Source organism: Notolepis coatsorum (assembly GCF_963971535.1).
Source record: "Notolepis coatsorum genome assembly, chromosome: 18".
NCBI lineage: Eukaryota > Metazoa > Chordata > Actinopteri > Aulopiformes > Paralepididae > Notolepis > Notolepis coatsorum.
The window spans coordinates 80737836-80762769 of NC_140182.1; the positions used below are offsets into that span (position 1 = coordinate 80737836).

General features: G+C 43.5%; 1 protein-coding gene across 2 annotated transcripts in view; it reads left to right on the forward strand.

Annotated features, from left to right (window-relative positions):
• The first annotated feature begins 302 nt into the window (after positions 1 to 302).
• The window catches only part of ces2b (carboxylesterase 2b), a 111467-nt gene continuing 86835 nt past the window's right edge, over positions 303 to 24934 (forward strand). The window contains exons 1-5 of one of the 2 annotated variants that reach the window (XM_084334750.1): positions 303 to 547; positions 15813 to 16002; positions 18028 to 18166; positions 19263 to 19396; positions 20841 to 20994. In XM_084334750.1, the coding sequence (XP_084190876.1) occupies positions 460 to 547; positions 15813 to 16002; positions 18028 to 18166; positions 19263 to 19396; positions 20841 to 20994 (705 nt within the window). In that variant the 5' untranslated portion in view covers positions 303 to 459. Of the gene's footprint in view, positions 548 to 15812; positions 16003 to 16259; positions 16267 to 18027; positions 18167 to 19262; positions 19397 to 20840; positions 20995 to 24934 lie in introns of those variants that run through there. The other variant, XM_084334751.1, reaches the window with a different exon arrangement.

Here is a 24934-nt window from a genome sequence, read left to right on the forward strand (position 1 = left end):
CAGTACTGACTATCTGTATGTCATGTATGTCATATATATGTCCTGATGAATTGAAAATGGGGGACCCTGATGTAAACAAGACGAAAGTCTTTCTCTGGTCTGCATCCCCTTAACAATTGTGTGTATTGAGCTGTACTGTATTGTACCCATTCTGCAATCTGTTAATAAAGTTTTCAATCAATCAATTTCAATCAATCACTTGATACAGTAGTTTCACAAAATAGGGGCCACCAAACAACATTTCGCGTAGGGCCCCCAAAAAGCTAGAAACGGCCCTGTCTATCACAACCGAACAATACAACGCGAGGTCATGCATTCATTCAGGTTGCTTCACTAAGTTGTGCAAAGGTGACACAGCTCACACACCCATTTGGAAACACTACAAATACCTCATCTTTAACGGCTACACTCGGTCCTTTACTTTACCCACTGGCGAGTCCACGGAGAACCGTCGTCGCCATGCAGTTTTCTACAAACGCAGTTCAGTTGACGACGTTCTACTTGGCAGTGTGTACGCTAGTTTTGTGTACTTCAGCAGACGTGGATGGTAAGTGCGACACGTAAATTGAAATGACAACAACAACAACAACAACAACTCTACAACAGTCGTGTGTGCCCAAATACTATTGTTTGTACAAAAATACTCAAAAGTACCAATAATGATGTATATTAAAAATACTAAGTATTGAGAGTATTGAGAGAATATGACTTTGGGTTTACTCAAAATTCAAAAGATGCAATGCAGATTATACCTGAGCTGGTTGATTGATTGATTGAAAACGTTAACTTTTTAACAGATTGCAGAATGGGTACAATACAGTACGGTCCAGACCAACATTTGCAAAGAATATGTGAACATACAATCATATACATTTGAACAAGCTCCTCCTGTTTCTATGAGGTGTGCCTGTCTACACTATCTTATTTGTTGAAACCTAGAAATATAGGTGTCCTATAGCCTATAGACGTTTTATGTACACAAGCTCCAAACCTCGAAATTGGCAGTACTATGTCCAACATATTTTGGCTTATAAAATGCTGACTATTAAATGGTTGTATTGACCTGAACATGTGCTAATGAATTTGTTTACATTTATATGTATGCTAGTTCAAAAATATATACCACACGGCACACTAACTTGGTTGGTTGGATCAAATAGTTATAAGATTGTAATCCATGAATTCAATCATTCAACTCACTTCATTCATTCATTCACTCGGCAATTGAGCAATCAGGCACAACCAGGCACTCCCCGAATGACTTTTTACTTATATGTAATTATCATGACATAACCTTGAGATTGATAGGTCAACATCATGGTTTATTGCTTATGCTTAATGACCGATGATTGTTAGACAATCTCAGAGACTATTATTATTTATTTAGTTAAAGATTTAGTTGGCCTATTGAAACAGTGGCCACAATGGCTGCGTAATGTGTTGGTTGGTTCCTGTTTTGTCCTGTCTACAGACATTGTTGTGTATATTCATATTGGTATTGATAATTTATCAGATCATAATCAATGGGATGATTCTCCAGTATGGTAGAGAAAAATAAATGTATTGAGGCTAATGTTTTATTGTAGTTGATTGTGGAGGCCAATGTTTCAATCTGTAATGCTATTAAACAGTGACCTCTGGGCAAAATAACCCCACTTGGTATTGCACTTTGTTTATATTTTTGTTTTGGTCTGATATGTGGGTTGGAGTCGATTGGGGATAGGTGGGTTGCTATTGCTGACCACACAGGTTCTGCCATGAGGTCTAGTTACATTCACACTGTAATGAGTTACTAAATAGCCACATATTATGTGAAGAGTTCATTTTCAAAAAACCTATATCTCCGTTTCTAGTAATCTTCACAAATCATGTTTTTCAGGTCACTGTTTGACGGCATTACAGATTCTACCTCAACATTTAATTAAGATATACAGGCTATACTGTGCATACAGTAGGAACCATAATATTAACTGTCTAATCAGACAACCTCCCATACCTCACACTGGGTCACAGTACCTACACTTTTATTCAGTTTTCTCATTATGATCAAATGTTTTCCCATGACTGGTTTTTATATCCAGTTTTGACTCTTATATTATTATTATTATTAGTTTTAATTTAACAGTGGTTATCAGTGGTCGTCTGGTTGTCTGGTAATCAGAAGGTTCCTCGTTCAAATCCGGCTCCTCCCGGGAAGCGTGTCGAAGTGTCCTTGAGCAAATCAAATCAAATTTATTTGTAAGGCCTGACAACACACGTTAATGTCCCCATGGGCCGGACACGTCTTCTTTAAACAAGTCAAGAAGAAACATAACAATAAGTCAAGAACAAAACAAGAACACCATAAGGTCCAACAAATTTAAAATAAATGCAAAATAAATGAACGAATGCAAACACTCCCAGACATACCCCACGCGAAGGTAAGGAAAAACTCACTAAAACCTAACAATAGGAAAAAATGCACCACAGGCAGTGTGGAGGAGAGAAACCTTAGAAGGGCCATTCAAGGGGGGATCTCCCTTAGTAGGGATGGGAATTGATAGGATTTTATCGATACGATTCCATTATCGATTCGATTCTTTATCTATTCCCTTATTGATACCTGATCAATTTATAATTTAAATAAATAAATTGGAAATGCAACAGAACTAAGCTGGTTAGAATAACAACATGCAACTTGACATTTCTGATTGTCATTTATTGTTGAGCCCCCATGTCAGTGGCTCGGGAGGTAGAGCAGTCGTCTGGCAATCCGGAGGTTCCCGGTTCGATTCCCGCTCCTCCCGGGCAGCGTGTCGATGTGTCCAAGGTTGAGCAAGACACTTAACCCCTAACTGCTCCCGATGAGCAGGTTGGCACCTTGCATGGTTGCCTCCGCCGTCGTTGTGTGAATGTGTGAGTGATTGGGTAAAATGTAAGGAACAAATTGTAAAGCGCTTTGGATAAAATTCTTAGATGTCGGTGATAGTAGTGTTGCAGACGGACAGTTGGTAAGCATGCACTCATGTGTGTAGTGAAACACAGATAAGTGCATGCAATAGCAACTGAACATTTTGAAAAATTAAAGATAGAGCTGATAGCGATAGCAACTGAACATTTTGAAAGATTAAAGATAGAGCTGATAGCGGATCTATTTGAGGCACAGGGGCGGCGCAAAGAGGGTCACGTCCTCCCCGTCTTAATCACGGGACGTTCAACACTCCGGTCATCGCTCCGAGACAGCTGGAGACAGGGAGATAGGGGGGGGGGGGCGCAGAGAGGATCGCAACCTCCCCGTCATCATCGCGGGACGTCCAGGACTCCGGTCATCACTACGAGACAGTCGGAGACAGGAGGGCACGCAGAGAGGGTCACATCCTCTCGGTCTTCCATCACGGGACGTCCGACACTCTGGTCATCACTCCGGGACAGCAACTCACAGGGAGACGGGACAGGCGTTAGACAGCTCGCGTGATTGTAATGGGCGGACATAGCAATAGATACAAGTGGTAAGCATATATGTGAATAGAATAGATATATGAAGTAAGCATATTATGTGAATAGAATAGAAGTACTTAACCCAGCAATGAAACCACGTTGACAGACCACAAACCATGTTGACAGACCACAGACAGAAGACGGTAAGAAGCTGATCCATGGCCTCGGTGGTGTACGTAGAGCAGTCACTGCAATCTTGGCCAAGACCCCGAGACATCCATCACCTTGGTCAGCACTACGAGACAAGCACTCAGAGAGATGGGGGGGGGTTAGAGAGTTCCCATGTTTGTAGTGGGCGGAGATGGAGCAACAGATACATGCAGTGAGCACATGCACACATGGCGACAGCAGAACCACAGTATACAATAAAATTGTGAAATAGAGCAATAGATAGAACCACTGCAAGCGCATGGACACAGGGTGAGATACGAGACAACAGCCCAGGGCCGCATGCCCCGTGGGGGCAGGAGGAGCCACTCAGAAGGTTCAGCACTGCAGGCCAGACAGAAGGCGACACGAAGCCATTCCACGGGACCGGCCGAGACAGAGGCCAAAAGGTTCTCCCATGTCTGCAGAAAAGCAGACATGGGAGAAAATAGACATCCTAACTAAACTAGACAGATTAATCTAAAGGTCAGTCCCCGACCAGGTGGCGTGAATATTAAAGGCAACCAACTTGTGTTCGGCTTTTCTCTGATTGGCCGCGACCCCCCGCCCCCACGCGCAAGCAAGCGGCAGCCCCTCCCACGTCCCAAATGAAACCCAAGGAGTTAGCGGCAGCGCGGGCAACCAACTTGTGTACCACTACCAACCAACTTAAGCTGCTGTACCAACCAACTTGTGTTCAGCTGCGGTAGCAGTGGAGCGCTGCTGACTGATTATTATGTTTCGCGTTTTTAACAACCAACTACCAGATTCACTCGTCACTGTACATCACCTCTGTCTCTGAAGTATAAACAAAGCCCATACAGTTATGAAATGCGCTGAACTAGAAAGCGTAACGTTATTATGTTTCGCGTTTTTAACAACCAACTACCAGATTCACTCGTCACTGTACATCACTTCAGCTCCAGCAGCAGCAGCGGCCGCGCTCCGTTGAAGCCCTTCAATGACAGAGCTCTCATATTTTGCGAATGCATAAACTATATCTTAAATTATGGCTATGTGTCTAATATGGCTGTCGCTTATCAATGACTTCGCGACAGCCATATTAGACACATCGCCATAATTTAAGATATAGTTTATGCATTCGCAAATATGAGAGCTCTGTCATTGAAGTGGGTGGTGGCAGCATTACTAACAGTAGCGATTTTTATTGTTTTGTCATGACCAAACATAATTCCAACATAGATAGGAGGTGTACTGTATGTCAAATGTCGGTCATGTGGTGGAAGAGTTTAGTACAGTCACTGTAACTGAGGGGTACAATTCCCTGACTGTATTACTAGATATGATACTTACTACCACTACCTTTGTACTTAATATTCGGCCACCCAGTACACGGCATAAATATATTATCATGAACACTCTCACGTAGATGAAACGGATCCAACACAAATGTACGAATTAGAAATAGGTCTTTATTTTCCTACACAGCGATGGTGTGTAGAATAAACACTTAATCACTTAATTACATTTATGAATTGAAATAGTATGCACTTTTATGGCAAGGAGTATTCGTCGGTATATCAATAGATAATGTCCAATCTCTGAAGGCGCAGGTGGTAAATATACGACCTGGAATAGTTAAGGAATAACAGCAATGATACTTTAATGATTATAGGCTGGATACACTAGAGGGGGTTAATCCGGTCGCTTGTAAGCCGACAGGAGTAGGAGGGGGGGGGGGGTAGAATCCAGCTGCCTCGTCCGGCCAAGGGTATCCCAGGAGAACACACTGTAGTGCCGTTCAATGCGCCGGCGATCCTTGGACCACAGATGAAAGCAGGTGGACTCTTTGTGGGCCGGCTCTCTCCGGTCCACGGGGGAGAGATGTGGAGAGACCTCGTCTTGCAGAGCGTCTCCTCACCTTGCGACCTCTCCGGGGGGGGGGTTCCAACACACGGTAGTGTCGGGGGTCTTTATCCATAGAATAATCAAAGTATCCAAAGCATAATCCGTGCCTGGGAAGGCGGGCTGTCGTCGGTAGAATAATCCGGTATACAGGTCCACTCGCTCGTCGGCTCTGGGGCTCCTCGGGTGCAGCTTCACATAGGGTCAACCACCCTGGGTAAGCAGCCAGTTCTCTGCCCGAAACGATGGGGTACTGACTACGGTAGTATTCTCACCGCACGAAGCACTATATATTAACAGACTATTATTAGCTTAATAGACTACGTCCAACTCGACGATATAGTGCCAAATATGACTATTCAAATATTAATATACACGATGTCTCAATACCGATGGTAGGCGAACTTGGCCTTACTCCCACACGTGGCATCGCGGGGAGGCTTTACGTCTGTGACTCTATTGGAGGGTAAGAAACTGGACTGAAAAGAAAGTCCTACTTTAGTAGCGCAGTATATATACGCACTATGAACAAATAGTCCCATTAGTGGTGCGGTAGCCAAATTCCTACGCGGAACTAGGACTTGTTCGTACATGTCGAGCGGTACGTTTGAACTGGGTCTGAGGGGTATGGCAGCCTGGCACCAAGGTCTCGACCAATAGTAGAATGGAGACTATTATGGGATGTTCAGTAGGCTAGAATGGATATTCAATGCATATTGTACAAGGAATATACAAGGGATATCAGGGAATATTAGAGAATATACAAATACAATTAAATATATATATATAAATAAATATATATATTCGGTTTAATCTGGCCCTTCACAACAGTCACACAACAGAACACCAGTGTTTCTAGTAGATATGTTTATTAATATAAATAAACACCTCTGTCTGAACTGGTTCGAGCAGCGCGTTGGTTCGACCAGCGCTTCTGCCGCGTCTCTCAGCGGAAAAGGGCGTGTGCTAGGGCGGTCACGTGGCCGTGTGGCCAATCAGAGAAACGCTGAACGAAAAGCTGAACACAAGTTGGTTGCCTTTAATATTCACGCGACCAGGTGAGATCAGGGTAGGTTGAAAGAGAGAGAGAAAAGATGGGTCTTAAGCAGGGATTTAAAAGCTTCGACAGAGCAGGCGCCCCTGACGATGGCAGGTAATTTGTTCCACAGGTAGGGAGCGCGGTAGACAAAGGCTCTGTGGCCAGCGGATATCTTTTTAACCCTAGGAATCGATAGAAGCCCAGCATTTTGTGAGCGCAGAGCACGAGTGGGCGAGTATCGGGAGATGAGATCGGATAGATAGAGCGGAGCAAGCCCATTTAAAATTTTGTAGGTGAGGAGTAGCACTTTAAAGTCAGATCGCGCTTGAATAGGAAGCCAGTGTAGGGCGGACAAAACTGGTGTGATGTGATGAACTTTTCTAGTTCTAGTTAGTATCCGTGCAGCCGCATTTTGCACAAGTTGAAGATTTTTGATGCTTGAATTAGGTAGGCCTGAAAAAAGTGCATTACAGTAGTCCAGACGTGATGAGACAAAAGCATGAATCAGGGTTTCAGCATCAGCCAGAGTTAAAATGGAGCGAATTTTTGCGATATTATGAAGATGGAAGAAGGCAATTTTGGTGAAATTTTTTATATGTGCATTAAATGAGAGGGAGGATTAAAAAAATGACTCGGAGGTTTTTTATGGTGGAGCTCTGGGATACATGACAAGTATCAAAGTTGAGGGAGATGTCCTGAAACAGGCCTCTGTGGTTTGGGGGGGCCAACAATTAACATCTCAGTTTTATCTGCATTAAGGAGTAGAAAGTTTTGCGACATCCACTTTTTGACGGCAAGCAGGTAGGCCTCAAGGTTTTGTAATTGGGACTCAGGAATCATTTGGCTTAATAGGTACATATAATTGGGTGTCATCAGCGTAAAAAAGGAAAGCCAAATTTGCTTATGATATTGCCGCGGGGTAGCATGTAAATCAAAAATAGCAAAGGGCCCAGGACAGAGCCTTGTGGGACACCACATTGCACTGGGAGGGTCTCGGATGTTAAATCATTATAGACCATGCAGTGTGTTCTATCAGTTAAATAAGATTTAAACCAAGTGTTACAAAGGACCAGATTAAACCGAATATATATATTTATTTATTGATATATATTGCATAGTATTTGTATATCGTTTGATATCCCCTGTATATTCCTTGTACATATACACGGAATATCCCTTTAGCCCAGACCATAATAGTTCATTCTCCTATTGGACAGCGGTCCACCGGCGCCAGGGACCGGCCTCCGGAGCCAGGTTCAAAGTCACCGTCAAGATGTGTCTGGACATGCCCGGCCTTGCCCAGGGATACGCGACAGAAATGAGATTGGAACTAGTTTGTTCACCGTGCGTATAAATACGGCGCAGGTGAATATAGAAGCCCCTTACCTCCTTACCCTTCGTCCTTAGTATATGTTACCGATAAGTTGAAGCCTCACCCACGATACAACGTGCGGTGAAGTATGGCCTGTTTGGCCCCAGAATAGAGCATTGAAACCGCGTGCGAATTAGTAACTGAATTGTCAGAGTTTGGCGCTATACCGTCGAGTGCGACATATTTCTATTAAGTCATTAATAGTCTATTTGTGTATAGTGTATCGTGCGGTTAAAGTTCTACAGTGACCAGCATCTCCAACGCTTTCTCGTATTAGCTAGAGTTCTTATCCAGGCTGGGCCGACCGCATGGCGCTTTCACCCGAGGAGACCTAGACGAGAACCGTATGGACATGTACACTGGATTAATCTACCCGACGACTACATAGCCCTTTGCGGCTGGAATATATTTGCTTTGGTCCTGTGATTTATGGAGCGGATAATCGCCGACGCCTGCACGTGTTGGATTTACCCCGAGAGGAGTCAAGTCGAGTCGGCGCTTCAGAGAGCCTGAGGTCGACTAGCTTTCTTCACTGTGGAGCTACAGTCTACAAGAGAACCAAGCTGTATTTGTCTGTGGATCAAGAGGCTACTGCACCGGCTTCTGTACCTGAGGTCTCCTTAGTCATCGTTGACCAGACGTCCTACTACCGACAGATCTTCTACCCCCCCCCGCTGGCTTACAACCAGGGGAACCCCTTCCAGTATCTCCCGCTATATTACTAGTGTACCATAGATATAATTCCCTAAGATTCAGGTTGTATAATTACCTCCTGCGTAACCAGAGAATGGACATTCGTTATTGATTTGCCTACGCATACTCCTTTGCCTTACAAGTGCATTCAAAGAATAATGTAAAGTATCCTATGTACCTTTTGCTCCATTAAATACTTGATTAATACCTTTGACTGGAACCGATTTCATTGTGGGAAGTGTTCATCATATTCATATATCGTGTACTGTATGGCCAGTAATTAAAGTACATAAAGCGGTAGTGGTTTAATGATACCATACTTATCAATACAGTCAGGGAATTGTACCCCTCAGTTACACCAAGCAAGTGCGTGACCCCGAATGCCAACATGATTCTCAAGCCGACCTAGAAGAATCGAATGATCGATAGTGTCAAAGGCTGCACTGAGATCAAGCAATAAGAGCACAGAAGTTAGGTTTGAGTCAAGAGAGAGCAGTAAGTCATTTGTGACTTTGGTAACCGCCGTTTCGGTGGAGTGTAAGTAGAGCTGCCGCGATAACCGCATTACCGCGGTATCGCTGTTGCATCACGCCCACCGCAGAGTTAGGGCCCGCGTCCACCTGCCTCATATTTCCAGCTGAAAAACGCTGGCAGTGCGCCGGTAGTTTTGGGATGAAGTGCATCTTGTAGCGAGATGACAGAGAGGAAGAAATCTAGCGACAGCCATCGTATTTTACTGCCGCGGTTTTGCACATATAGCATATTTTAATACACTTTATTGTATATTAATTATATAGTTATTGCCTGACACCACAGTTCGCCCTTTGCTTTTTATTAGTGTATTCGTGTAGTTATTAGTGTATTTGTGCCCTCATACTGCTCCTGTCTCTTGCGGGTAGACAGGCAGGCAGCTCCGGTGTCAGGTTACAAGCAGAGTGGTAGATATGACTGGCTGTGATTGGTTGTCTGAATATGCGCTCGGCGCACCGCTCTGGAAAGTTCAGAAAGTTTCAACTCTCTAGGCTGTGTGCGGCCGCATAAAAAAGCTGAAAGGCGCTGAAAAAAAAAGCTGACTGCAGCGCATTACCTATAGGCGGCCGCATACACTCCCTCCCCATTCGAATACATTGAAAAAAGACGCGTGCGGTCATAAATATGAGGCAGGTGGATCTGCGCCCTTAGGCTGAATACCGCATCACCGCTGTTTTTTATAATAATAATAAAGTAGCGCCGGGCGGATACGTGGCGTAGTGGGCAAGGCGCTCGCCACGAATGCGGAGACGCTGGGCTCGCCTGTTCGAGCCCAGCGCTCCACATTGCTTTCAGTTTAGCTGGTCATTCATACTAATACACATTGGCCGTATTAGGGGGTGGGAAACTGATGGGTGGGGATCGGGCGTTGTGGACAGCGACTCCTACAGGTCGGTTGGTGCGCCTGCGCAGTAGAATCAGGAAGTGTCGGGGGCAGCGTGAGCCTACCACGCGTTACTCCTCGCCACTGAGAGATCGAGCTACGCAGGTGAAAAGATGCGACTGCTGTTACCTCAAGTACCGGAGGGGACTTGTGCTATGTATGACTTAAGGCCTCTGCATGCTACAGCAAATTCAAAGCAACTTCGACACAACATCGACAAAGCAACGGTGTTGCAGACACTCTACCTTTATGCTTCTGCAAAATCAACGCGCAGCCTATGTAACATTGTACCCCGTATGTAGCTAGGTTCCCTAGATAGATGACGCTTCCCTTCTCAACCAACCCATTGATAAAAGCAGAAAAATAAGCATAATTTTTACTTCCGGGCGGGGGGTTTCAAAATAAAAGAGCGAGTCTAAAAGCACCGTAAATACGTTTATTTTTTACAATATCTAACGTTACACGAACCTAATCTAATCTAAAGTTAGTTTAGGTTCGTGTTAACTTTGGATAATGTACAAAATAAACGTATTTCCGGTGATTTTAGACGTCGCTCTTTTATTTTGAAAACCCCCGACCGGAAGTGTTATAGTGTCTGTTGCTAGCAGCTTAACTTTCTGTGCTTTTCGAGCTAACGTTACCGTAACATCATTAGTTTCCAATGGAGAGGACCTCGGCTCACATGCAGCTCAAACTACCTATTGGAATAAATTACTTGATTGATGTTTAACTTGTAACCCTGTGTGTGTCCAGTCATTTCGACTAGCAAACGTTGTATTTAACGTTACCTCAGGACGGATACCATTGTATTTACTTGGACCCAATGCTAGCTGGCTGGCTACAGCTTTATTTACTAAATTATGGAGGCTTTTTAATCGTCAAGGTAAGAGAGGATTTGTCATGATCAACTGAAGGCGTATGCTATGGAACAATATGTGCTTGGGTTTTCAGAAAAAGGCGAGCTATGTGACGCTGATTATTTAGCGTCAACGCTGGCTTCAACAATGGAGGATATTATTCTCTGCGGGACTAATATTATTCTATGACAGCCCCGCCCCCATTCGCTAACCAACCAATCACTGCTACGCAATATCAACGCAACGGTTGTTCAGATTAGATTCTGGGGACATGTACGCAACGTCCAAGCAACACAGTCTACAAGACCCTCTAAAACAACCGCGCTGAAATCGCGCCGATGTTGTGTTGCAGTTGCTTTGAAGTTGCTGTAGCATGTAGAGGCCTTTAGTCCACATTGCAGCCGGCTTGTGGGAGGCAAGAAACAGCGTTTGTGACAGGGGAGGGTTGAATTGGATGATACGAAATTGGGATGGGAGAAAATATAGAAAATGGGAGAAAAAGTGGATAAAAAAAAATAATAATAAAGTAGCGCCCAGACGTTGGGCTTGCGGCTCTGCAGATATACCCTACTCGGTTCCAAGCGACCCTATTGGGTAGAAGTGGTACCAGAAAAGTCACGTGAAACACTGCAGACCACTGATTGGTCAGAAGAGAGACACGTCACACGTTGGAGCTTCCTGCACAAAAGCAGAAAGCCGCCATCTTTACTGCCTCGCTAAGGATGCATTTCATTCAGGATTTGTTTGCAACAGCACCAAGTGCAATAAACAAAAAAGGATGGATTCACTGTGTATTCTGCCTCATTTATTGATGAAACAAAACCGACATCAACCCAATTTACCACAGAGCGGAGAGTTTAGTGTCACAACAAGATCGCTGATGTGTTAAGCTTGTTGTTGTTAGCCTAATACTAACGCTAACGTCAGCAGATATACACGAGAGGTAACGTTAAACCCGGGTTGCTTGGTAGAATAGACACAATGAGAGGTAACGTTAGTTTTAGCAGAATAGACACAACGAGAGTCTGGTTAATGTTGTTATTGATTGATTGATTGAAACTGTGTTAAACTCTGGCTTGCTGCAAGCCCTCGGACATAGCTATGCTCATGGAGATTTCAGTGTACACAAGCGGCCCCGCCTGCATCCCCACACGGAGACAAATGGAGTAGTACCTGCAGTGGAAAAGGAACGAAGTACCAGGTACCTAAAGCGGGTTGAGTCGAGTAGGTACTATGCAGTGGAAAAGTGCCATTAGACTAGAGGCAGGCTATATGCTATAAAGAGTAGACAAAAAAAATTTAAAATGCTTTCAAACTTTTTATTTTTATATATTTTTTGCGGTTATCGTCGCGGTACGAAATATTTCGCAAATTTGTGCGGTAAGGAAAAGATCAATACCGCGGCAGCTCTAAGTGTAAGGCTCTAAAGCCAGATTAAAAAGATTAATTAAGATTATTGTTTGATCTGTTCGAATCCAGCTCACAGCTCCGGCGTTGTCACCAGCTTGGCTGGCCGTTCACATACAATTGGCTGTATTAGAGGGTGGGAAAGCTAGCGGGGTGGGTCCGGGTCGTTGTAAACAGCGACTCCTACAGTTCGGTCGGGGCGCCTGCTCAGCGTGGATAGGATCTAAGGGGGGTAGTGTGATCCTTCCACACGTTACACCCTCTCAGTGAGAGTCCGCGCTGCCAGGTGAAAAGAAGCGGTTGATTGGCTAGACGTGTGTCGGAGGAAGCACGTGATAGCCTCCACTCTCCCAGACCGACTGTGGGGGGTAAGTGCGCAGCGACCAGGAAGGGGATTGGGAATTGGCATAACGACTAACATTGGGAGGAAGCATGTGATAGCCTCCACTCTCCCAGACCGACTGTGGGGGGTAAGTGCGCAGCGACCAGGAAGGGGATTGGGAATTGGCATAACGACTAACATTGGGATGGGAGAAAATCGGAGGAAAAATGAGGGGGAAAAAGATAAAAAAAAAAAAGATTATTGTTTGATAAATGGTCAGTAAGTTGCGTTGCGACAATCCGTTCTAACACTTTGGATAGGAACGGAAGATTGGAGATGGGTCTGTAATTTCTTCAAGATTAGAGGGTCGAGGTTCTGAGGTAGTGGTTTAATGACTGCTGATTTAAAGGCCAGGGGCACCACGCCAGTAGACAAGGAGGTGTTAAAGATATTGAGTAGGGCAGGGCCTATATATAGTTGGGAAGAGTTTTTTGATGAGAGTTGCTGGAAGAGGGTCAAACAGACAGGTTGAGGGTTTAGCCGCGCCAACCAATTTAGAGAGGGCACTAACTAAGTGAGATGTTTTCAAGGCAGCATAGCGTATGGCTGGATTTAAAGTCAGGGGGAAGGCCCATCAGAGGTTGGGAGGGACTCTGATTGTTGAGTAAGCCAACAATTTCATCTCTAATGAGGTACATTTTCTTGGTAAAGAATTTAATGAATTCGTTAGCCGAGAACGCATGGTTTAGGGCACTTGGTTTTTTCTGAGTAAGTTTTGCAACTGTGTCAAACAGAAACGTTTAGTTGTTTTTGTTTTCATTAATGAGCCTGGAAAAATATGAGGTTTTGGCAAGTGACAGTGCCTTTTTGTAGTTACGTAAACTATCATTCCAGGCAAGGCGGAATACTTCGAGTTTGGTCGAACGCCATTTATGTTCAAGTTTGCGACAAGCCTTAGACACTTAAGCCTTGTTCAGACTAAAACGATTTTGATCTGTTTCATTTTCGTTTCGTTTTTAGGTTTCCGTAATTATTTAGCTAATACTGATAGCATAGCTTGCTGGCTAGTAACAGCTCAACACCATGCCATGGGGATACTATTTACTAAATTATGGAGGCTTTTTAACACTTTGGTCGCCAGGCTTATATTCTTAATATACCATCCTCCGCCAGCTCTATTTGTCTATGGAGAAGTTCCCCTTCTTTGCAGGGCTATAACTTTTTAAATTGTATTGCTAAATTGACATTACTATGGCCCATTCAACATCAAGTATCTATTGTTCAGGGTGTAGCAACGTTATACTTTTTCATTCACATATTCATACTAAAATACGGTCTAAAGTATAAGTATGTTTTTATCGTTTTCTGCAGCTTTCTCCAGAACGTGATTTATAGCCCCAAATGCATTATATTGATGATCAAATACAGTTTGATAGGAATCTGCGCGAGATAAAAAATTTCAAATGGACGTGCTTCTAGAAGTTACTACTCATCATCTGATGTTGACCGGATGGGGGGGGGGGGGTCGTTTATAATTCCGTGGCCAACGTTAGATGATTCATCTAGTGTGGGTGATATGATCATTAGAGCAGTTAGTATCGAACACGTTAAAAAATACCGTAGCTTCCTCATAGCGTTGGGCGATGAGCGTGGAGCAGAAATATTCCTATAATGGGATGTAGAAATATGCAATCCATTTCCAGGTTGTATAATAGTATATACGTCCAAATCATGTTGTTTATCGAGTTATTGGTAACGGATTGCTATCCGTTGTGTCTAGCTCGAGTCCTGGGACTATTAGCGAGTGATCGGACCGAATTGAAATGAGCACCAGCTTCCATTTCCTGTTTCCGCTCTGGGCGATCCGCCGATCGGCCACCAGATGGCGCTCTTGAACCGTTGGAGAGTTGAGAGGGGATCAACAGTAGATCTCAAGTCTCCGGGGGAGAAATATGATTTCGATCACAGATCTTTGAAATATTGATATCAAAGACGTGGTACGGCGTCTTTGGCAGAATGAGCATGGCGGGGAATGACGTGGTACGGCGTTTTTGGCGACCATAGTGTTAATCATCAAGGTAAGAGAGGATTTGTCATGATGTTGTTGTGATGTTGGCTGAGAGTTTGCGCATGCGGGGTAAGGAAGAGGTGGGCCAACGCGTCATCGGTTCAGGAGAAGACCCGTGTTACCAAGTAAAAAATCATTGTCAGCTCTCAGAAGCCCGCACCGTTAGCGTTACTGCGTTAGCATCTAGCCTAGCCATGGCAGACTATTTGATTCGTTAAGGGCTCGAAATTGCCTGGGTTTTAGTCATATGCTCCCGAAATGCTCCCGTTGTTTGGCTACTTCTATGTGCAGTGAAAACTACTTGAATGCTTTATAACCTAGTCATTGATTTAGTTCAGGGTAATCTAAGATTAGCCGCAGAGCTAACGCTAGTTAACGTGAGCTAATGCTAGTTAATCAAGCTCAGTAGCTCACAGAGAGAGATAAACAGCTGACAGCGGATAGTACAGGACGGTACAAATACAATAAAAAGGCGGGTGGGCGCTGTTGTGTAAACCTTGTACTCTTTAGTTCACATATAATAAGAGACGGATTATTTGCTTGCTCTACCAGCGCACCACAACAACACACACCAACTCTCGTCACAGCGCTTTACGGTATTTTCACAGCACTGTCGCAACATTACCGTAAAACGTGAACACCGTTGTGACCCACTCGCTCCACTAGTGAGGACGCCTGGTCTCGTCCTCTGCTGGCGCGTGTGTGCACTACACTCAAAACTCTGTTTCACTGTAATAGAAGCTGAAGCGCATCTGTGATTTTGACGGTGACGGACGGTATTGATTTTCAATACCGTCTGGATTTCTAAATACCCTGGTATACCGTAATACCGTCATACCGCCCAAACGATCAAATACTTTGCCTAAAACGACCAAAATCGTCTTAGTCTGGACATGGCCTTAACCTCTAACTGCTGCCGATGAGCAGGTTGGCACCTCGCATGGTCGCCTCCGCCGTTGGTGTGTGAATGTGTGAGTGAATGGGTGAAATAAGCTGTAAAGCGCTTTGGATAAAAGCTCTATATAAATGCAGTCCATTTACCATTTATAATCCTGATGCAAAAGGCTAGGACCCTAATCCCTAGGGGTGTTTTGTATGAAACTTCCTGTTCAGCCAGTTGCAACATGCTTATATTCCTGTCTCCTAACAGGACCTGTGGTCCAGACCAAGCTGGGGGGTCTGAGAGGACAGCATGTGAGCGTCAAGGGGAGAGAGGACGGGGTCCATGCCTATCTGGGCGTGCCGTTTGCCAAGCCCCCTGTGGGGCCGCTGAGACTGGCCCCGCCCCAACCTGCAGACGGATGGCAAGGAGTGAGAGACGCCACCCAACAACCACTCATGTAAGAGACGGGTAGCTACAGGTCACCACCCAACAACCACTCATGTAAGAGACGGCTAGCTACAGGTCACCACCCAACAACCACTCATGTAAGAGATGGCTGGCTACAGGTCACCACCCAACAACCACTCATGTAAGAGATGGCTGGCTACAGGTCACCACCCAACAACCACTCATGTAAGAGATGGCTGGCTACAGGTCACCACCCAACAACCACTCATGTAAGAGATGGCTAGCTACAGGTCACCAGCCAACAACCACTCATGTAAGAAACTCCACCAACCCCCGCCGGGTGTGGGAGGGAATCAAAGCCATCACTGACTACAAGGGGACAACATCACCCATAAATAGCTCTGTCACATTAACCGAGGAGCTGAACCATTTCTATGCCCGGTTCGACAGAGCAAATAGGGACCAAGTAGTGCAGCCCCTCCCCCCCAGCGGCACATCCCCCGTCCTGAGCCACCATGACGTCAGGTGTTTCCTCCGGAATACCAACCCAAGGAAGGCAGCGGGACCTGATGGAGTGGTGGGCCGCATCCTGAAGGAGTGTGCGGATCAGCTGACGGAGGTTTTTACAGATATATTTAATCTCTCTCTGCTATTATCATATGTCCCAGCATGCTTCAAAACATCCACAATAATACCAGTACCCAAACAGTCAGTTGTCACGTGCCTGAACGACTACAGACCCGTGGCACTCACCCCCCTCCCTGCTAAACCGCCCTAGAACATCTGGAGAAGAAAAACACCTACGTAAGAATGCTCTTCGTTGACTATAGCTCTGCCTTCAACACTATACTCCCCCGTAAACTCATCAGCAAACTCCAAACCCTGGGTCTGTGTAACATACTGTGTAACTGTGTGCTGGACTTCCTCACAAACCGCACACAAGCCGTCAGGCTGGGCAACTACACCTCGTCCACCCTGTCTCTCAGCACCGGTGCCCCGCAGGGTTGCATACTCAGCCCTTTACATCATCAAGTTCGCAGACGATACCACAGTTGTGGGTCTCATAACAAACAACAATGAGTCTGCCTACAGGAGGGAGGTGGAAGACCTTACAGCCTGGTGTGACAGCAACAACCTGGCGCTCAACATAAAGAAAACAAGAGAGATCATAGTGGATTTCAGAAGGTCAAGGCCTGACCACTCCCCTCTGCTCATCAACAACGAGGCAGTTGAGAGGGTCACTGAGTTCAAGTTCCTGGGTCTCAGTGTGAGTGAGACCCTGTCCTGGAGCACCAACACCGCCTCAGTGATCGGAAAAGCTCAGCAACGCCTATACTACCTAAGGAAGCTGAAGCAAGCTGGCCTGCCACGAAATCTCCTTGTCAACTTCTACCATCGTGCGGTTGAGAGTGTGCTGACCTACGGTGTGTCTGTGTGGTTCTCCAGCTGCACAAAGGCAGAGCAAGAGGCTCTACAGAGGGTGGTGAAGGCGGCAGGCAGGATCGTCGGGACTCCTCTACCAAACATCACCTCCGTCTTCACCTCCCGCTGTCTCCACCGCTCCAAGTGTATTATCAAGGACCATTCTCACCCAGCACATCACCTCTTTCAGCTCCTTCCCTCAGGGAGGAGATACCGGTCCATACATGCGAAGAGTTCAAGATTTATGAGCAGCTTTTTCCCCCAAGCAGTCAGACTGTTAAACTCTCATTGACTGTCCCCTCACGTGTACCATGCACTTTACCTGGACTTGATAACCACTATGTTTACCGCTCATCATGCACTTTATTATTTAAAATATTTTGTTATATGTACAGTGTTATGTGTTACATGTATATTGTACTACGGTCTGTGGGAGCTCCCCTGAAATTTCGTTGGTATACTTGTGTGCAATGACAATTAAAAGTCTATTCTATTCTAGCTACAGGTCAGATTATATTCAAATAAAATGTATTGTGATTATACAGCACAAGTAACAACAGCGTAAGCTATTCAATGTAGCACAAAACTTGAAACATCTATTACTTTCATTAAATTGATCAAATTAATTGAAATATTATTGAATTTTTTTCAGGTGTGTACAAGACAAACAGGTATCAGTTGACCTGTATCAGAATTTCTCCATGGAAATGGAATTCCCGGATGTATCGGAAGACTGCCTTTATGTCAACATTTATACTCCTGCCAAATCGGGTCAGAACAGCAAACTGCCTGTGAGTCTCAAAACGGAGTACTTCACCCAAAAACAATAATTTGCATATCAGTTACTCACCTTGTGATGCCTTGAATTCATGAAGGTTATTATTTTCCTCGCATGCCTCCACAGGGGATGGTAAACTCCAAAAAACGTTAGCCATACTCGACAAATTGAAGTTAACTGGGCCAATGTTAACAACGGCAAAACTATTATCAAAACATCTGTTTACAAACTCTCAAACACATTTTGCAGTATAATCCAAGTCTCCTTCATCCAGTCATATTCTCAATACTTCACAAACACATGCACATCCGGCTAGCAAGATAGTCTAGCTTAGCACAAATTGATGGAAGCGGATACGAGAACAGCTAGCCTAGCGTGCAGCCAGATGGCTTTCTACTGAACACACAGAGAGGAAATTGTTCTTAAAATTGACTAAATAACTAAACAATGCCGAATTCACATCAAGAAATAACCTATTATTTAAGCATTACATCACGCACGCGTGTTATAAGAATTAGAGCATGCCTAGGGGTGGTTGTTAGGCCCGAGAAGCAGCCGAGGTGTTATGAGAAATAACGACGTCTGAAACAAGTGTTTCAGCCAATCAGAATCAAGAAATTTGCATGCATTGTATAAATTTCAACAAACCACAATCTAAAAGTGACTAACTGATAACTGTGACCGACGAACCCCATTCTGTGTTTCTGGATTAAAATATTGGAAGATAATCACTTTAGTGGACTAACAATCTATTTCTTTTTAACAATCTTTTTTTTATTCTCATGTGTTAGTTGGCTGTTTATTTTTTTCTCATATTTATATATTCAGATCTAATTGTATTGCCTATATTTATGTCTTTCTACTATTACCCTGCCTATACCTGTACCTCCCATCCCCCATGCGGCTATGATGCGGGATGAGGGGATCAATAAAGGAATTTATATCTCATCTTATCTTTAGTTTGTAGTCGTGAAAAAAAATCTGTGATATAGTGTTCTATGGTATAATTGATTAGCATTTGAATAGTGGTAACCAGAAATGTTCAATATCACAAAACAATATTTATTATAAATATATTGTTATAAAACAATATTTATTTTGTCCTTAAGGTCATGGTGTGGATCCATGGAGGAGGATTTGTTATTGGTTCTGCATCGCTTTATGATGGTTCTGCTCTGGCTGCCTACCAAGATGTGGTCGTGGTTCTGATCCAGTATCGCCTTGGTTTACTGGGGTTCTTCAGGTAAGATCATAGACCGTAAAAGATGGATTCAGAACTGTAATTGTGCAATAATGTACCATAGAATGGGGGGAAAAGCGGAGTATATGAATAAGACCTATGGCTCTGACACTAAACATCTAAAATACTGCTGTGCTGAAGCAATTTTCTTATGTGTATCTGCCAATTTCATGATTTGATTGTCTATTTTATGTGTATCAGTGATAATCAAACCGTAAACAAAGAGGTCTATTAACACTTTGAGTGCCAGCCACGGCATAATTAGTTATTTCATGCCAACCGTTGAGTGCCAGAAACGAGATATGCCGTTTTTTAATAGTTTTTTTTATTCGCGATTTCCATTAATATTTCATCAATCTAGCCTCACGTTACCACTGGCACTCTCTCTGAGCTCGAATTGGGAAAATACCGCCCCTATCGTCTCTCCGGATGGTACTGCACCCCATTGGATTGGACTGAATGAAACGCATGGGAAAAAAAGAGTCCGGATTCCACATTTTTCTTATCAGGCATGTAATCCGAGCCTATTGCAGTCATCGCCCACCATCAGAACAGCGTGGAATATGTCTTTCGACCACCCAGCGTTGGATCAATAAACGCAATCGATATTTGGAATGGCGATCAGGAATTGGAATAATCTTTTTGGAGAACATCTGATCTGAGGTAAGGTATCTATTTTACCAGTATTGGGATAATCAGAGCTGTTTTCACTGATATATCATGTGTGTGTGTAGCTGATCAGGAAATAAGATAATCGATTTTTCAGCCCGCTTCTATGGCGTGCATAAGTACACATATACTATCGATAATCTAGTGTTTATTTGAAAACTATTCATAAATACGCCGAAAAATTACGACGTGTTTTGTGTATTACAGTAAAGCGCGATTCCTGCAGAATCTTTAAATTTTTTCTGAAAGTAAAAAAAAAACTAGCGTTTTTCAAAATGGTATAAAACGGAAATGAACCGATTAAAACAAGAAGAAAAAAAAAATCCGTTTCGACAATGTTGACTGCAAACAAGTCATTGATAAGCGACGGTCGTATTAGACACATAGCCATAATTTAAGATATAGTTTATGCGTTCACAAATGTGAGCGCTCGGTCATTGAATAGAGCGTTGGCACTCAACAGTGTATATAGGACTGGCACGGCTGGCACGGAAAGTGTTAAGATGTTAGATCCTAATATGAAAAACTATGTGATTTAATGTTGTATGCCTTACCTTGACTTTATGCTAATGTTATGCAAATGTTATGCCTAAATATATGTCTTCACTTTATGTATCACTCTTGATCTGCCAATTTTGTGTTCATTTTATGTCACCATGTATTTCTTTTTTTTTTTACTGCTGTGAAGCACTTTGAACTGCAATTCTTGTATGAAAGGTGCTATACAAATAAAGTTTATTATTATCAGGCATTTTAATTGTCTCCGTTCTTAAACCAGCACTGGAGATGAGAACATCCCAGGGAATTCTGGGCTACTGGACCAGGTGGAAGCCCTGCGCTGGGTCCAGGAGCACATCCACAACTTTGGAGGAGACCCTGGTTCAGTGACCATATTTGGAGAGTCTGCTGGTGGAGTGAGTGTATCCTTTCTGGTGAGGAAACACACACACACACACACACACACACCACACACACACACACACACACACACACACACACACACACACACACACACACACACACACACACACACACACACACACACACACACACACACACACACACACACACACACACACACACACACCCCTTTCAATTGACCCTATCTCGAGCCCTGCCCTCTTTTCTTGATCTTCCAATCACAACTAGGGAAGCAACAATTGTGATTCTAGGATCAAGACAAGAGGACAGGGCTTGAGATGGGGGGATGACAGTTGCTGTTCAAGCTGCTGCGGTCAGGCAAGCGCCTACGGTCACACGCTGCAGTGTTAATTTTGTCAACTAAAATGGTGACGAAAGATGTTCGTCAACGAAGGTTTTTTCATGACGACAACAAGACGTGACGTCACGTTATTGAAGACCATGTCACGCTAACGAGACTAAATAGTTTATTAAATATCGTTGACCACAACTGAGGACACAAAAATGTTATTTACAAAACCAGGATGAAATTTCTCTTCATGTATGTTGATATTGTTGACTAAAACAAGACGAGACAAAATAATAACTTTTCTTAATGCCATCGTCCTGACAGAGCAGTGTGACGGAGAGCTCTGTTATTAGCATTAGCTGAAGAGCTATTTGAAAAGCTAGTTTTAGCTTTAACGTTACCTTGGCTAAAGTTGGGACTATTCATAATCCAGCCGCAGACCTGCAAGCAAAGTACAGCAAGTTGGCAAAGGACTATTCCAAGGTAAATCACTTTTTCACCAGTAACGTTACATTATTTCCATCTAGCTCACGCTAACTGGCTAACCTAGCTCACGCTAATGTGGCTAACTGATCGACCTCTCGCACACAATTAATGACATGTTGCGGACAGCCATACCGGTGACAATGTTTAGCTTTTAGTGCCAAATGATAAGAGTCTGAGGCGGAGTCTCAAAAGAGAATGTTGAATATTTATTGTGCATTAAAAATCACAACAGAGCCGCTGCTACTACAGTAGCCAACCTAAACAGAGCCTTCTGGAAGCAAGTGCAACAACGTATAATGTCCGTGTGGAACCAATGTGCCAACAACCTTTCCGTGGGTGAAGCATAGTTGTCATTTAATGATACTAATACTAATCTATATAATCACCTGTTGTTTAATAAATACCATTACTTTCTAGTTAAAAAACAGTATATATAAAACAGTAGCTGTAAAAAAGAAAAGAAAAAAAAGTTTTATAATTTATATAATTTAAAAAAAATTTGTTCATTATATAAAAATAGACAAATGTCATCCATTTTCGTTGACAAAATTGAGACAAAAACTGACTAAGACTAAAATGCTCAGACATTTAGTTGACTAAAACTGACTAAATGAAAAATAAATGAAGATGACTAAATAGTAAATATGATGAAAACTAAAAAGGAGCACTTGACACTTGAAACTAAATGAAAATAGCTGCCAAAATTAACACTGGCTGCAAGAACAGAGAGACTCCGGCTCAGCTTCTTCCCCCAGGCCATCAGAACACTGAACACTGAACTCTCCACTCACAAGTACACATGAGCACACACACACACACACACACACACACACACACACACACACACACACACACACACACACACACACACACACACACACACACACAACACGCGGCAACCGCTAAAACAATCACTTAAAACAAAATGTCACTTTAAAAAAATAGAAAGTCACTTTAAAGGAAGGAGGTACTAATAGTTTAGATACATTAAGAGTTCAAATTGTATAGTAGTGTATATAGGAACCAGTTTCTCAGGAACTTAGCATGTCTTTTTTTTTTTACCATGCATATCTATTTAATTTTTTCTATGTTTCTTTTTTTCTATGCCTATTTTTATTATATTGTATTTTGCACAATCAATGCGGGCATGACCACCCGCATTTCACTGTATGCCCTGATATGTATGTGACAAATAAACCTCTTGATTCTTGATTCTTGACAGTGGCTCAGGAGGTGGAGCGGTCGTCTGATAATCATTTTTCTTTATCAAGTTTTTTTTATAAAAAAAATTTAACAGCAAACGACACAATATAAACATCCACAATAATAATTGTTGTAGCCAATTTAATGATTTTCTGCCGTTACGTTATTGTATGAAGGCACCGTGTCACCATGAAAGTGTTGACCAATTAGCTGGCAGTGGGCACAGGAGGCGGGGCTCAGATGTGCTCAGGTGCAGTCTATATGTATGTGTTCACAGGTGTGCAGCGGGAGGGAATTGGGTAATTATCACAGGGAAGCCACACTGTCTTTTTACCGTGCTCGTTTGTTTTGTTTTCAGTTATATTGAGTCACTTTTTGGGTTTACTTTGTAGCAACTATCCTGTGTTTAAAGTCCAGTTTAAACACAGAGTTTACAGTACGCTTATATTTGTCCACACTGCAAGTAAGAATAAAAACTCTCAAAAGTACTCAAGGAGAAGACATCTTTTTATTATCAACAAGCATCACACGTTGGAAAGAGCTTCACCCAGTATTCCCTCACTGGCATCTTTTCTTGTTAGGTTGCCCTTACAATAATAATAATGACAAAAACAATAATAAATAATATAGAGATCCAAACTTGGCAATTTTTTTTGATCTACTTTTTCTCCACCTTTTTCTGTGATTTTTCTCCCATCCCAATTTACCTCTTGTGCCAATTCTCTTTCCCCTGTCCTGATCGTTGCTCGCATGTGCCCCCCACTGGCCGGTCGTAGGGAGGATAGAAGCCCATCACATGTCCCCTCCGATACATGTGGAGGCAGCCAGTCACATCTTTCCACCTGCCAGCGCGGACTCTCATTGGCGTGGAGTAACGTGTAGGAGGCTCACACTGCCCCCGCCATCTTTGCTGTGCAAGGTGCCCTGACCGACCTGTAGGAGTCGCTGTTTACAACGACCAGACTACCACCCATCGACTCTCCTCCCGCTGACTCTGCCAATTGAGTCAGTATGATGGCCGGCCCAAGCCGGAGGCAACGCTGACAGCCGGATTCGATACCGGTGTCTCTTGCGTTGGTGACGAGCGCAATGTCCGCTGCGCCACCCAGCCAAACATTTTTGCCAATTCTTTTACTTGAAATGAGGACTGCATACTTTTTTTGCAAACCAAAACAACATACTTTATACTTATAGCACATGCATGAGCCTGGTCTCTTTTGAAAGATAACATTCTGAGGTTTCTGATTCCAGAAAAAGAATTCACTTTTAGTGCTAACGTAATAGAGTAACATAGGTCTGAACTTGAGTTGTAGAAAAACGTGTTACTCAAGTTTTTCTGTAGTAGTTAGTAGTCCAGAGGTAGTATTTCCCCAGAAGGTGGTATGGCTTACAAATCCAGACGCAGCCATAGCCTGAAGCCTTATTGTAACTGAGGGGTACAATTCCCTGACTGTATTGTTAGATATGATACTTACTACCACTACCTCTTGTACTTTAGACTCTGGCCACCCAGTACTAGGCATAAATAATTATGGTAAACACTCCCACGTAGATGAAACGATCCAACACAAATGTACCAAGTCGAAAGTCTGCGTTTAATAATAATTAATACATAGCAAAAGGTATGTAGAGCAATCACTTAATTACATTTATGATTTGAAATAGGATGCACTTTTATGGCAAATGAGTATTCGTTGGTATATCAATAGAGAACGTCCAATCTCTGGTGGCGCAGGCGGTAAATATACAACCTGGAATATTTAAGGAATAATAGCAATGATACTTTAATGATTATAGAACTGGATACACTAGGGGGGAATTCCGGTCGCTTGTAAGACAACTGGAGAAGGGGGGGGGGGGTAGAGTCTGGCTGTATCCGTCTGGCCGAGGGTATCCTGGGAGAACCCACGGTTGTGCGGCTCGGTGCCTCAGCGATCCTCGATCCACAGATGAAAGCAGTTGGACTCTCTGTG